Below are 16,007 nucleotides of genomic sequence, written 5' to 3'. Positions count from 1 at the left end.
TAAACAGCTCTGAACATGCATGAAAGGAAGAAGGGTAAATAAAGATAAGTAAAGACTACATGAGAAAAAATGGCAAGTAAACAGAAGGATAAATACTAGACACTTCCGATAAGTTTTCCAAATTAAACGAACCAAAGGGTTGTCCAAGTAGAAATAAGTAAGGAAATGACAGCACTGATTTCTAAATGCTTTGCACAAAATTTACTGTTGATGGATATCCCATGTGATCTCACTGGTTAATAGGATTGCATGAAATGTAGATCAGTTGCGAAACTTGCCCTTCATGCTATGTTTCTCTTTGTTGTTAGTGCAATCCTTCTTTGAAACTTTTCGGTTAATATTCAACCATTATAAATAGATTACAAATATGCCACTTTGAAAGAACCCAAAGTCATAAAATTACTTTAACCAGCATCAATAAAGCAAAAGAAATATTGATATGGAAACAAGAATATGGAACATGTTGCAATTCTGAATACACGCACAGAAGCTTACATGTGTAGTTACATTCAAAACAGAGCATTGTATATTTATGAATTCAATGGTTTGATTTCAGGGCTACTTCTCCAGGTCTGAGGGGAAAAAATATTTTTTATTGTATTTAGAAATTAAATGCAGAGGTAAAAAAAGGAAAAAAACCAAGTTTCTCCCTTCTGTTTACTTGCATAAAGAATTCAATGGTTGGAACATATGGTGTTCAGCCAAAATGCTGGTAAAAACACAATGTGAACCTTTCTTTGAAAGTACAGGAAGCACAAGAAGAATAAAACAACTTTCTCTGTTAATGGGCAATAACATTCCAGAACATCTCCTAAAATTACTTGAAACAGCAGAATCCTATATTTCCAACAGTATTGGGCTTATATGAGAGAAACCTGTCAAATTCAAAACACCTAAGGATATACTCTAGTTCAATGAACATGAATTTAACCACATAACATCCTGTCTTCAAGAAAATGAATTGCCATGCTGAAAACACATCCCAAGTGTACAATTAGTACAAATTATTCCAATGTTCATAAAATGAAACTTTTTGTGCTTGTTAATTAAAAAACAGAAACCAAATTTCTTCTCAGGATTCAAAACTGAATGCAAATTTTATTACAAAGCAGTATTAAATCTATGAGATAAACTGAAAAAAAACATATTTCTTCCCTCAAGAAACAAAGCATGGTGCACTTACTTCAGACAGAGCCAACAGTTTTTAACTCCGTTAAATAAATTCAAAGTTTCATGTATTTCACATGTTCAACTCTTTCCTAGAGGCAGTACCTGAGGCAGGTGATTTGCTTCGACGTGAAGGTCCTGGACTTTTGGACCCAGTATGCCTCATGCCAGATCGGGAGTAAGAGGACTTCATAACACGGCATTCTGCAATGCAAGCAGATAGATTTTTGACAACAGTTCAATGTTACAGTCTTCCTCCAAACACTACTGTTGCTGTTTATTATCCAGAAAATGAACATCAGTGTTTTCTAAACGTGCTTGCCCAACTAAATGAAATAAATTCCTAAGAGAATCTCAAAACTTTAACCTACACACCATACAACATTATTTGAGCTACTCAAACACTGTATGTAATATTCTGCATGTAATATTTCTTCATGTTTTGAAGCTGGGTTATTACTATAATTCATGTTTGTACCTACGCACAGCTGAAAGAGTAGTCAGCCGATGCCAAGGTTCCTCTGATAATTCAGTAAATCCTGCATGCTATAATGACAACTTCATGCCAGGCAACTGCAAAGCATGCCCCGTTTACCTTCTTTTGTAAGAAACTGATGTTGTGACCAATTTTTAAGGAGGTGGAAAAATGACTACTGTTTCCAAAAGGCTGTGACAATAATTATTGCCACTTACCAACAGCTATATATCATTAAGTAAAGGACAGTCTAGATGGGAAAGGAATCGATAGGCATACATGCATTGACATTTTGGAAAGATTTTAATTCCTATAGTTAGCACCCACTGCAAATCACTCCCAACAGAATCATATAAATTTCCCCTCTAATTTTGTCCCTGTTCTTCATCACTATGTCATCAATGCTATCATTATGATGCCACGTCACCATCAAAAATAGTAAGTAGAGCTGACACCCTGCCAGTCATGTTCCAGTCTGTACCTGACCTGCTTTTCTCCACTAAGATCTCTAGAGTTGTTAGAGGAAGCAGGGACCACCAAAGCTGAACAGACAAAAGGAGGAAAAAAATCCCTCCATCATGGGTTCTTGGAAAGGAAAGGAGTCCAATTAGTCCGTGAATGGCATAATGGAAGAAGCAAAGTTACAGCCTTAAAAATCTGCAAGGGAAATAATGATTTTGCCAAGACTGGGATTTGCAGTGTGAGTTAATACAACCATACTCTTCCATTCCTGTGTAAGCGTAAAATCATATTTTAGCTAGTCTAAAACTCTGTTAAAAAAGTACCCTTCTTGTCACCTCCACACTCGCTGAATCGACATAAACAGGCAGTTCTCGAAAAGCAGCATACTGGCAATAACAACCGAATGGGAACCAGCCAAATCCTCCATCCATCCAAATGTATGGACCACTGGTTAGATATATACCTATACTTCTTGATGTAGCTCAAGATTTTGTAATGAAATTATGGCATTTGTAAAAATTAGAAAAACACCAGATGCTTTTGCTCCACACTCACACCCACACTCCTTCACAACCTGAAGCTCTTTAATAATCTGATGATTATGGCCAGGACAAGTTTTTTTTTTTACCACAGATCAACTTTTTCATAAAAGAAAATCAGGGTGATTCTACAGCTGAACCAATACATGTCTTGTTGCACCTGTAGTGATAGGGTAAGGGGTAATAGTTTTAAAATAAGAAAGGGTACATTCAGACTAGATAGAAGGAAAAAAATGTTTATGATCAGGGAGGTAAAGCACTGGAACAGGTTGCTCAAATTAGTTGTAGATGCCCTATCCAGGGAAACATTCAAGGTCAGGTTGGACAGGGCTGTGTGTAATCTGATCTAGCTGAAGATGTCCCTGCTCATCACAGGAGCGCTGAACTAGATGACTTTTAACGGTCCCTTCCAACTCAAACAATTCCATGACTCAATGAACACGGAGAAAAACCCAACATATATATGATTTGACATGCCAAGCCAATTCTAAAACTCCCTGGTAGAGAGCTTTTTCCTTGAACTTACATTATACATTTTCTCTTTACAGAAATCAACTTTCATAAGTCAAATCCATGATCTGTCAACAGCAGACAGCCTGGGCACAAAGTCTCAGTTGGTCTCACCTCCTTCCCCACCCAACAGCACCCCCTATAACCTCGCAATATCAACAGGCTCAACACTTGGTCTATAGCAGACAAGACTGAAATGTGTGAATTGTCTAGCAGGAAAACTCAAGACCTGAAATGAGCATGGTTACATATGTGATTTTTCAAAAGAATCTCACGAAAACAGCAATATGGAAATCATATTATAGTCACAGATATCAAAAGTGAACTTTTGAAACATATTTTAGATTCATTAGATTCATGACTGAACCTTTTAAAACTCAATGGTGTTTTCCATGTAAATTTAGGGACCAGGTCTGTTTTCTAAGAAAATATATCATATTTATTAGTGCATTTTAACAGACTTACAGAATCCAGATGACTGTTTAGAAAAACTTTTTAATCCATAGGAAAATATATTCCCATGTATATTTTCCTTAATTACACAACTCTTGAGCATTGAACAGGGGGATGGTGGGGCCGTGGGTAGGGGCAATAGTTCTCAATGAGGTTAACTATTTCAGCGGGTTTGGGATATACAGTCTTACCACTGTGATCCAACACGAAGTCATCCTGAGCATACCGGTATTTCTCAGGCCCACACGCAATGAAGACGTCATCATCTCCAAAGAAGTCCTGCAGGCATGTCACCTTGACAGCAAAATATACAAAGCAAAATAAACAAATGCAGCACTTTCAAATACTAAATCTGCAGTTAGTCTGCAACAATCAGTAAGTTTGTGTTTTCATTTTCACAGTGCCACTATAATATTCTTTTATAATGACAGCAACACTCCAGTTCAAGTACTTCAGCTCTCCCAGTAATGCAGGAAACCTTAGGGTCAAGAATGTAAAGTACGACTGTCCCTCACCTTCAAAAACACCTTCTCTTACATTTAACACCTGGATTTATGCCTAGAACTACACATGCATGCTGATGACTGATGAGACCAGTTACAAACACTACTCAAATACCAAAGCTTCTCGTATTCTTACATTAATTGCTTATGGGAAAATCTGTTGAATTAAAATGACTGCATTTACAAGTTATTTTTTTTAATGCTCTGAGGCATTTAACTTCCATGTTTTAATGTCCTGTTAAAAAAAATAATCCTCTCTTTATTAAAAGGTATTCCATATTCAAGAAAAAAGGTACAGAGCTCCTCCCATGCCCTTTGCAGCTCTGACCATTCTTATTTCTTTCAGTAATGATGTTACCATGTATTTCAAGAAGGATGGGGATACCAGAAAGAAAAATGTTTTAGACATTCTTTAAAAACACCGAAACAAAGACCTTGAAAAAAACTCACTCACTCAAAAGTCAGTGAAAGTCAGCTTGTGAAGGAGCAAGTGTCTGCTTTAAAAACAACATAACCCCTAAAATGCCATAACAAGAAATCCCACTGGACTCATTCTAACTCCCTTGTAAGAAAAAAGTGTTTGCACGTAGCAAACTATTTTTTTAAATATAAACGGATTAAAATTTTACAGTGTAATTTCTTCCCTACTCTTTTTAACATGGCACACGCTAATAAGGTCTGGGAATAAAATCTATGTAGAAGCTAAGAGAGTTAGAACTATTTGATAAAATCAAGTAAATAAAGAAGTAAAACAAAAAAAACCTGCTTTTAGGGAAGCTAGCTTTTTTCCTTCCCAGACACCTATCAACACCATTTGCATATTCTGCCCACTGTGACAATAGTAAATATTGGCAGAACTACACGAAGGAGCCTCTACTGCCTGCAGTATTCCGAGAAACACTGGGAATACCAATGAGCCTCAGCTTTCTGCAAGAACACCCACACAGGGCATGCACCAGCACCAGCAGCACAGTTGTCATGGCAGCTAACCCAGCAATAACAGCCGGTGCCCTTACAGCAAGGTCCTCGCTACAGTGCCACACGCAGCAGCCAGCATTCGTGTCACTGTGTTATGCAGCTAAAGGACTGCAGCCATCACCAAAATACTTTTATTGCTACCACACCATTGCAGTGACAACCTGCTCTCATTGATGAGAGACATTTTCAGCTGTGCCTGAAACCACTGCTTCTAGTTAACCAAAGAGGCAGTAATAACTGGATTCAAAAGGCCATACAAATTTAAGAATAGTTTTGCTAACATGGGATTTATTCCTCTCTGCTTAATAACTCTACCAATATGAGGACTCACTAACATTACCCACAGGTTTCAGGAATTCAGCCACCAACCCAAACCCACCAGTACAGGCACAGTGGTGGGACAGCTTTCAGAACACTCATCCCAGAAGCACTGCTGGACACGGGCAGAGTTCTGCAAGGTTCACACCGAAAGACAGCCAAAAACCAGGTGCCGTTTCCACAAGCTCTGCCTACCCATCACTGCTCTACTTATGCCCCCAATGCCCTTGCGGTGCTGTTTTGAGCAGGTTAGAGTTAAGTGATGTGGTTTAGCAAAGCCTAAAATTAAATCTTTCTGTTCCGATTCCAATCCTCGCCCTCACCCCTTAACCCACCCAGCCTAACATCTGAGCTGAGAGTAACAGAGGAGAGAATGATGGCTCTTACGTCACACTGGGAAATAACACAGGGACATAACTGCATGCAGCAGCATCCTTGTGTTATCTGCAGGGCAATTTTACAATGGAAGGGTCAGATCTGTGTGCAAAAGATGACAGATGTACCTTAAAATCTTTTGTAAATGGCTACCGGGGAGGGGAAGAACTTTAATAAAGGTATTAATTTCCATAGGTGCTTCCCCACACGTTCAGGTATATACAGTTTCTCCAGGCAAGAATACACCGGAGTTATTATGAGTACCAGTAAGCAGATAAACGGCTGGAGGTGGAGCAACGGCACCTCCGTCCCAGAGCTCAGGCTAAGGCCAGCCTCTCAGCCTGCTTACACACTGCGTATCTGGCCTGTGTGACTTCCACCTGTCAGCAAGAGACCAAGACAGACTTGGGCTTACTGTAAAAGGTACTAAACTACACTTACAACTGGAAGCCACATCAATGCAAGTATGAGAAAGATTTACATAAATGCTCGCTATATGCCAGCAGTGAATGCTAGAAGTCCTCCTTCTCCCGATGAATAGTCTGGACTGGCTACACATAAAATACACAAGCGAAAAATATTGGAAAAGTGTATTCAACAAGGAATAAAGATCTGTTAGAACTTACCAATCCCAAATAACCACACATTACCAGATGAGGGAAGTATTTTTAAAACCAATTTCATGAAAGCCTTTACCATAATAAAGTCAAAGAAGCAGCTCCCAATGTGCAAACAGATACTATAATAAAGTCTTTGTTTCCTACAGAATTAAAATTAATGTATATGCTGCAATTAACGATAATAGTTTTTTGCTCAGTGTGCAAAAAACTGTTAGGAGAAAGCAGAAATTAATAAATCATTCGCATGGGGTTTTAAATGCTGCAGGTCCACTGTGGTCTAACTCGCAAATCACACAATTTCACTCAAAAAAATATCTATACTTACACCATATAGCAATTTTTTAATAGCATTGAGCAAGATTCAATTAGTTCAGAATTTTAAAAACAAAAAAAAACTTTGAACACCTTTTTTTTTTAGAGCTTCATTAGCAGTAGATCTTGTGCCTATGAATATCATGTCAGTCATTCCAGTAGGTAGGGATCAAAATTTGGTTTGTCAAACTTGCGTATGCCAAACGCTGCTTCTCTTTCCACTAAGTGTCTACACTCTTGTCTTACCCATTCTTTGTTCTGCTGCACTTTGTGCTAAAAGAACTGTTCAGTCTTTCAAAATATTTCCTAAAATGCCTTTCAAAGAAAGATGCTCTTAGCAAAGCTGTATATAAGTGTACCATAGCAAAAATAGTCAAACATGTAGTCATTTAGTCAAGTAACAACTCTCTTGCTCGTCTTGATGCCATGAGCTTCTGTGCATGAAGCTGAAAATGCAAAAAGCTTTAGAAACCTTGAGGTGGTTTAGCACCAAAATGAGATCTGATTTTCAAGTACTGAGAGCTTTTTAAAAATGACAGTCATTAGGTCATTTTTGAGATTCAGATGAGGCCACTTCCTAGTTTACACCCACACAAGCTCTACACAAGTATTTAGAACCCACGCTTTCCATCAACGGGCCTCGCAGTAAAGCTCAATCAGAACGTCTCTCCCCTGTCTGTGCTTTAATTACCACAGATAGTGCTCTTTTAAAACAAGATGAAAGCAATTTGTTTGCCCCAAGAAAAAAAATTATTTAAAATCTGACTTTTTTGTAATGGAAGGCATATACAGAGCTGCACTAAGGGTTTTTTAGGGCTTATCGTCATAGCCAACACTACAAAGGCTCACACCAAAGCAGTTTCACGCTTCCTTGATTTCTTCACCACCAACACCACCCCACCACCCCTCTCCAAAAAGTGACATATACTGTAAGAAACTGCTTTAGGAACACTTTAGAAAAATGTTATTTTGTTAACTCTGGATGTTTCAATTAACATGTTTGAAATGTGTTAAACTCTTATTTATTTCAAAATACAACACGCTTTCCTAGCGAAACATTGCCTATGTTCTTCTTGTAACTCCACTGGCTTCTCTTTATTCAGAACAAGAAGTGACTTACTGGTGCCCTTCTGACAACTCAAACCGCTCTCAAGATGTCTTGTTGCATTGCTTTTTTTCAAAATACGCCACTGTACACAGCAGAGAAGTACATTATTTCGACAGGATTGGAATTGTCCTCAGTCCTTTAAAAACACTTGTAAGAGCTTAGCATTACAAGCAGGAATACAAGGGAACAGGGAAAAGCAAAAATGTGTGAAAAGTTTCAGAATGAATGTAACTGGAAGACAATATTACATTTTATTTTTATGTCACCCACAGCATTCCTGTGTGTCTGTTTCAACAGAATCCATTCACCTGCATCATCCTCACCATAGCTTTCTGAGTGCAAATGACTCTGGACATCACTTCCTGAGGGCTCAAAAAGGCTGTGCTCACCATTAGACTAAAGATCAGAGGGCAACATAATTTAAGGGGCAGCACCAGGATAATTAAATCTAATTGCCTTCAATTGCAAGAAACCCAAAGCAGTACACAAGAGGCTCAGTGATCTAGTGATTCAAAACTTGAATTGCTTGTTATAAAAAAATCAGTCTTTACTCATAAAACTTCCCCCTGTCTGCAGTTGAGGATATCTTGGTACACTGAATGGATGAAGTTTTGGAAAAAAAACACAAAGACCCTTTCGAACAGAGGTACACATTACTAAATATGCATTATGTTACAGAAGCGGCATGACTAACAGTAGCTTGCAGGACCATTAATGGTAAAAGCACTTCAAAGTAGCACAGCTGAAAGCCCAAAAATGTGGTTTACAAGCAGGAGAAGAAAAAAAAAAAAAAAGAAACACAAACTGACAGGAATGGGCAAAAATTTAAGTCAAAATGTGAAAATGGGGTATTCGTAGGGAAGGGAGACAAACACGTGTATTTGAAAAATAATTTTCCTGATCCCCTGTTGTCTAGTAGTGCGGTGTTTTAATGTCACATACACCCATCACATTTACTCTTTAAAATATATTTATATTTCTGACAAATATTTGTAACCAAAGAAGTTTGCTCTTTCCAAAAAAATACTTCTTCAGACAGATCAAGCTACTGGAAAAGAATATACAAATCATGAGCCATACAGAAATCCCTTTCCCATTACCATCACATGGGGCTAGAAACGTAATTTACACCAAACCCTACTCCCACCTCTGAATCTAACAAGCAGAATATACATCTCCACCAGAAGAAACAAGAACAATGGTTGATCTCTTATAGACAGAATTTAACGGGTATTTAATAGTTGTCCTTTATGAAGAAGTTACAACTAAAAAAAATGAGTAATTTAAACAAAACTTTATCCACAAGATATTTGCTTCCAACCTCCAGAGGAAAAAAAATACAAAAAAAAAAAAAAAAGAGAAACTGAAACTATTCAAATTACTCTGAAAAATTCTCTCTCAAATCTTTAGCACTAAAAAGAGTTTTGTAATCATATATCAACACCCTCCAGCCAGGAGCTCACTGGATAAATTGTATTTATTGCAGCTCTACAAATATGCTTCATTCTAAATGCAGAAGCAAGAGCTGTAAAGACAGATAGTTTGGCTCAATTTAGTATGGCTGATTTAATTTAAGTAAGCAGCAGCAGGGCTGTACCGTTAAGTCCACACCCTGAGTCTGGGGAAAGCTGCTCTGGATGACAAAATTTCTTTCATCAGCTGAAAATGGAACTGAGACAACCGAACTAAAAAAGATATGCAAGATTATTTGTATTTGTTTTAACAGTGGGAGAAATATTTATAGCTAAGGACTTCAAGAAAACAGGATATGGCGTAAATATTTAAAAAAGGAAGTACAAGGCAAAAAGAAAATGGGAAAACTGGCATGCACAGTAACAGCTGGATTTGTGAAAATCGTTTTAGCTCTGCAGTAGTGACAGGCATTTAAGGCTGAAACTCTTAAAGAAATGCAGTGAGGTTTTTTCCATGAATTGCCGAAAAAGAATGTGAATAATTTTTTAAATGTCAGCATGACAAATCAGATAAAACCTCCCTGCTACTGCTTTCAGTGTGACAGGTCTTCATACTTCTGCTGAGAAACATTACTCATTTTGGACTGGGACAGATTGCAGCTATGCTGTACCGATGGTTTTGCCTTTTGCCCCTTGCATAAACCTTTATTCTGAGTAAAAAAAAAAGTCAAGTATTTGTCTGGTTTGCCAGTCAAGTCATATTAGTAATCACCATTTTTGTTCCCCCTTTCAAAAAAAGTTAGCATCTGCCACTTCGCCTTCACTGCCACATGGTCTCATTAAAACCCTCACGGTGTTTTTGAAGCGGTCAGGCTTACAGTTCAAGGGTTTACGCATGTCCTAAAGCATAAAAGGCAAGGAAAGCACTCCTGCAGAAACAGGTCAGTTGGCTGTTTGCTGTTTCAGTTCCACCGCCGACAGGGCCAGACCTAACTTTCAAAAGGAAGAGTTTCCTCTGGGCAGCCTCAGGAACTCAAAAAAGGAAGGTGAAAAGGGCATTCCCTCCCTCTCCTACAGAGTACTGTGATTTTGACACGGATTTTCTTACCTTAGGACTTCTCCTGGGTCTCTGCACTTTCACAGAAAAACTTGGCCAAGGGAAAGGGGGTGTACGTGTTCAACCAATATTCTTAACTACTTACCAAGCCATCAGTATCCTTCATGACTGAAGCCTAGACTGGCACAAAAGAGGTTCGGTACTAGCTTAAGGCAGCTATTTGCCCGGTTATACTGAGTCACATTTCCTGACATGTCTTCAGTAAACAGCGAGACAACAGCCAGCTGGGTAGCTAGAATACACCCAGGAAGCAGAAATACAGAGAAAAGTCAAACTTTTCAAAAGCCACTGACATGCCCTTTAAAAAAAAACACCTGTAATTGCCAGTAATAACCTGTTCATTTGGTAGAAAGGACAGTGTTGAAGGGAAGGGTGCTAAGTGATTTAGAAACAGACAAAAAAAGAAACTGTTAAAGAGCCAGGCAAGTACAGAAGTCCGCATTGTACTCAAGAACAGCAACGAAACCCACTGCTATATCAGATATGTATTAAATCTGAAAAATCAGGTCAAATGATTAGGATTTCTGCTGGCCAAGTGCACTTGACACTTTCAAAAACTTCTGTTCCTCAACAGCTTATGTTCTCTGTGGCAGTTCTACTACATAATCTCTCTGGGAATTCCCAAACTAAAAAAAATTACACAACACCAAAAGAAGGGTAAGCAAGCTACTAACCTCTGATACAATGCTTGAAAGAGCTCAACTGCTACTAAGAGTGGGCACATCTATCCAAAACAGCTATAGGGCAGGCTGGGGAGTCCTAAAGCTTGAGGACACGCATCCCTGAGCTTGATAGACTCTAGACACATTTCCTACTGGCTGTAGCTGTGAGGACTATGTAATGCATCACGCTGACCTGCCCAACAGCCAACTCCATAAGGTCATTAGCAGACCAGGACAAAAAAAAAAAAAAAAAAAAAGTCTCCTTTGTTCTCTAAAAATAATTGGAATTAGGTCAAATACCTCTTAATTTCTGATGCTCAAATGAACAATTATTTTGTCTGCAACTAAAATGTGGAATACAGTGACAGAGATCAGATCACGTGGAAAGAATGCAGAAGTATTGACTGTATTACAAAATTTAAAAATTCATTACCTGATTTTCTATAATATGACTATGCATCTTGACAACAAATTTACTTGAGATTTTAAAGACACTGATTTCTTTTATATTAATCTCCTATATTTCTTGACAAAACAAAGAAACTTTTTATAGTGGGGTTTTTTTGCTTTCTTGTTTGCAATCCACTAAGATGCTCTAAGACCTTCCCAACACTCAGTTAATCTGTTTGTGAAAACATATTGGTAGTCCTTTTTCTCTACAGCTAATTCAAGTAGTTCACTGGTTTTTTGATTAACCGATGCAGCTGGTTAGCTTTAGGCTTGAGAGCAGTTCTGCTGCAGTCAATGGAATTAGTGACATTCATGAACCTATGTGCAGCCACAGCTTGTGAAAGCTCTGAGGGCCTCCCCAGCTCTGCACTGGATACTGCAATAAACTGCATAACAAATCTGATTTCTAGGTCAGAACTTCCATGGGACATGGTCTGATTTACCATTTGAGGTTTGGCATCCGGCACCCTTTTGTCTTTTCTTTCAAGTTTATTAAATTCAGCAAATAGGGAGTGAGAAAAATAATTTCCTGTTTTTAAAAAATTGTTAAGTGTTGAATTTGCCTGCCTTGGTAAAGGTAGCTTGTTAACTTCTTTAGGAAAACAGAAAAAAAAATATTACTAAAACAAAGACCATAATGAGAATAATTCTTCTAGGCCAGTTTCCTAAGTGACTATTTAGTCAATGGCTGTGTCACATTATTACAGTAATCATTAGAAAATGAACTGCCGTGAACTGATGCTCTGTGATGAGGAACAGCAGTGAAAAAGGAGGAGAGAAACCCTTCTGTCCCGGAATCTAAAGAGTAAGAAAGAAAACAGAAATGTTAAATATTTGCTTGCTGCCTTGTAAACAGAAAAAGTCTGGCAGTAAGCCCAGGGAACACCTAATACAGTATGACAGTGCAGAAAGACTGCATAAACAGACCAGTCAGGCCACCACAACTCATACGGCTATTGGGAACAGATGACAGACCAGAACACATATTTTACTTCTATTTCAATTTTAAACAGATTTTTGCATATATTTTTTAACATCTCTAATTTTAATTCAGACAATGAACACACATGGAAATGGACGATTGCATTTGGGTGGAATTCAACCAGATGATCCAGATCATCCTCACTGCATTGGAAACAACAGTAAGAAAAACAAGCTCTAGAAATATGCACAAGTTAAAGTGAGTTCCTACACACAGCCATTTCTTAAAGCCTTCCAATACCATCGGACTTTTTTTGGCAAAGTCCATTCACCAGTTTTTCCAAAGGGAAAAACTGATCTTTTGTGCAGAACTGTATTTCAACTACATGGAATATAAGCAGCTATTTAGATATCAGACAATTACAGCTGAAAAGGATTAATTTTGGAAATTCTGAGTCATTTTGAATCACTGTACAACTCATCTGCCTCTGTAACACAAAACATACCAGAACAACCCTTCCCACAGTATTATCCACTACTTCAACAAGAGTCAATCATTTCAGTATATTAAACAGTGAAATTTAACATCATGCTTTGCAATTTCAAGAGTTACACAAAGAAACAACGGCCTTACTAAGCATGGAATAAGCGGAAATTGTACTCAAGAACAGCAATGAAACCCACTGCTATATCAGAATATGTAGTAAATCTGAAAAATCAGGTCAAATGATTAGGATTTCTGCTGGTCAAGTGCACTTGACACTTTCAAAAACTTCTGTTCCTCAACAGCTCATGCTATGACCACAATCCAGTTTGTGTGAAGAATAAAAAAAAGCCCCACAATGGTATTTGCAGTTACAGGACAAGGATAATGTCTTTGCCTACAGATGCATTAATTGCAGCCGTTCAAAAGTCAGCATAACACATTCTTTTCTTAAGCAGCATAACTGGGAAGCCTACCTAATACAGAACCAAAAATAGCACCTGACTTCACACAGCTAACCTTCCATCTTACCACTGAGCAGCTAGTCTAAAAATAAAATCCACTTGTATTATGAAAGAACATTAAAAGAAAAAGTGTACATATAAGGACAGATAGTTGGCTCAACCAGGTCAGTATAATATTATGGATTTAATGACATCCTGTTCCACAGCACAAATGCAGTTTAAGATATATCTTCCCTCCCCCTACCCCGCTCCATAAAATTACCCCTTTTGCCCATTATAGAAATCAGTGCCCTTAGCTAATCACCCTACTTGAAAACATGGCATCCACATAATAGTATGTGAGATGTGAGAACTTAAAAAAATTAAATCATATGGCCAAATATTCAGTGTACTTTCACTACTCTGATTCTTTAGGTCAGAAGAGTTGCTGTGGCATGCAGTGATGACCTACTGCAAACCAAGGTTTCCACTGTTCATGGGAAGACACTATTTCCTGGAGAGGCTACAGAAGCAGCAGATCTTTAAATAACAAATATTTTTCCATAGACAAACAAGAAATCCAAACTCAAGTGTTTGTAGCCAGTCTAGAAAGTATAAAAGAATAGGTAGAAATATGGACAGGTCCTTTAATGAAGGGTGTGAATAATTTTTTTATGAATCTTTAAGCTTTAAATGGAAGTTTTACAGTTTTACACTGGAACAGGTTGCCCAGGATGGTTGTAGATGCCCCATCCCTGGAAACTATTCAAGGTCAGGTTGGATGGGGCTCTGAGCAACCTGATCTAGTTGAAAATGTCCCTGAACATTGCAGCAGGGTTGGACTAGATGACCTTTAAAGGTCACTTCCAACCCAAACCATTCTGTGAATCTGTGCTTTTCCTATGGCTTGAATTGCTCATGTAGTAGCTGTCAAGGCAAGTTTCTGTTCAAAATCTATTAAGAAAATCAAATCAAGTAAATCTAAGATTCAAAATATTAGTCAAAATGCATGACTCACTGCAATTTAATGTTGTTATGTAGAAATAAAAAAATCTATTGTTTCATGAGTTCCTGTCAGGATTTCAATGTTGTCCTCATTCAAAGCCACTACAGTAGGAGGGGAGAAAAGTTTAGACACCATATTAATTCAGCTATCTCCCTCTGTTCTGTGCCCTTCATATATACCACTTCATGGAACAAGGAGTTCTGTTAAAATCCATTTAAGTCCTTATGGACTAGAAGGATGCTTTTCACATAAATTTTAAATTTTAGTAATTTAACATTTTTAACCCTTAAATTACTTAATTTAATCAGTGTTCTACCTGTTTCAGTACAACAATGACTGTACTTCCAACTAACCTTGCAGTTCGGTTTTTGTAACGTTAGCCTACAGGTTTTGCAAAGCTAATTGCTTCCCAGACATTCAAACAGCATGCACACCTTTCCAAGGCATTTGATTCTTGAACTACTCTCCTCAATTGCAAACTGGAAATACAGAAAGAAAATTAAGCTTATGGATGCTCTCTATTCATCATTTCAAACAATGTCATTTCACAGATCAAATAACAGAGATACAGTGTAAACATACTACCATATATGCTGTGAAGGTATTTGGTGCTCAGGAAATTAGCTCCCATGCTTACTCTGCTTTGCCTGTCTTGAGCTACTGAGGTCTGTTGAATTTGTACGCAACATCTGGAACAGTTATGCTGGGCTATGGGCATCAAGTAAAAACAATGAGGATATACCTGATTAATCGAAAGATTAGATGCTCAGAAGCGTAACAAAATGTACAGTAATAGAGGAAACAGAAACTGTAACCGGCTTTCAGAGACCCAATTCAATTCCACTAGTTTCCAGCCCCAACCAATACCATTTCTAAGTCTGTTGCTGCTGCTTCTGAATTGCTTTACTAAGCAGATAAACAGATGTAAAACACGTTTGAAGATGTAGAAACATTTTTGATTTCATGTTCAGACAACAAATGGATTACAAAGACAGTGGAAAAGTAACATTTTTAGGCACTGAGAAAAGAACAGCTGTATTAACACAGCAGAAGTCCTGCCAGAAAAAAAAAGGTGTGTCCATCAGTTTCTCCTTAACAACAAAAACCAATAAAATTTCACACACGTTTCTTCCTTCATGTCTGAAAATGTCAGCTCTTCCTTCAAACAAACATCCAGAAGTTTCAGAAAAAAAAAACCAAAATTGAGTCCCTGCCCCCTGAAGGACAGACAAAAGCAACCCCACCCCTCACTAACAGCACAGAAACAAAGCTCAAAGCCTCATTTCTAGGTCAGTTGACTCTTGGATCTGCTATCAGGCTTGGGCGGAGTGTTTTAGATACCCTGCTTTACACCTTTATTGCCATACTGCAATTAGCAGCTTGGAACTCCCTGAGTTAGGCAGAGGATTTAGGTGACTCAGAACTTTTTTTTTTAATTAAAAGCTGACTTGGTCTGTTCGGATTTTTTTTAAGGTTAAAGTGAGAGAAAATTGGAAGGTGAAAAAGATGCATGTAGGGTCATAATTCAGCAACAAACTACTAAATATTATAAAAACCCAAAGCAGTCTGGATGACTGTTTCTGCTGAGCCAGAACATGCGAGACGCTGCTGAACTTTGGAAGCATCTGGTAACATTATCTTGTTTTGTGGACCTCTGTATCAATTATATGACAGGTCCTTTTGAAATGCACG

General features: G+C 38.0%; 1 protein-coding gene across 3 annotated transcripts in view; it reads right to left on the bottom strand.

Moving 5' to 3' along the window:
• The window catches only part of DCLK2 (doublecortin like kinase 2), a 95,440-nt gene that overhangs the window by 44,753 nt on the left and 34,680 nt on the right, over positions 1 to 16,007 (bottom strand). For all 3 annotated transcript variants that reach the window (XR_013924327.1, XM_080368546.1, XM_080368547.1), the window contains exons 3-4: positions 3,798 to 3,900; positions 1,273 to 1,371 (exon numbers count right to left, since the gene is read on the bottom strand). Coding sequence is in view for 2 of the 3 variants with exons in the window: in XM_080368546.1 (XP_080224672.1) it covers positions 1,273 to 1,371; positions 3,798 to 3,900 (202 nt within the window). In the remaining variant the exon portion in view is untranslated. The remainder of the gene's footprint in view (positions 1 to 1,272; positions 1,372 to 3,797; positions 3,901 to 16,007) is intronic.

The sequence above is a fragment of the Falco punctatus genome, assembly GCF_963210335.1.
Source record: "Falco punctatus genome assembly, chromosome: 1".
In the NCBI taxonomy this organism is placed as follows: Eukaryota; Metazoa; Chordata; class Aves; order Falconiformes; family Falconidae; genus Falco; species Falco punctatus.
This window is presented reverse-complemented; position numbering and strand designations above follow the sequence as displayed.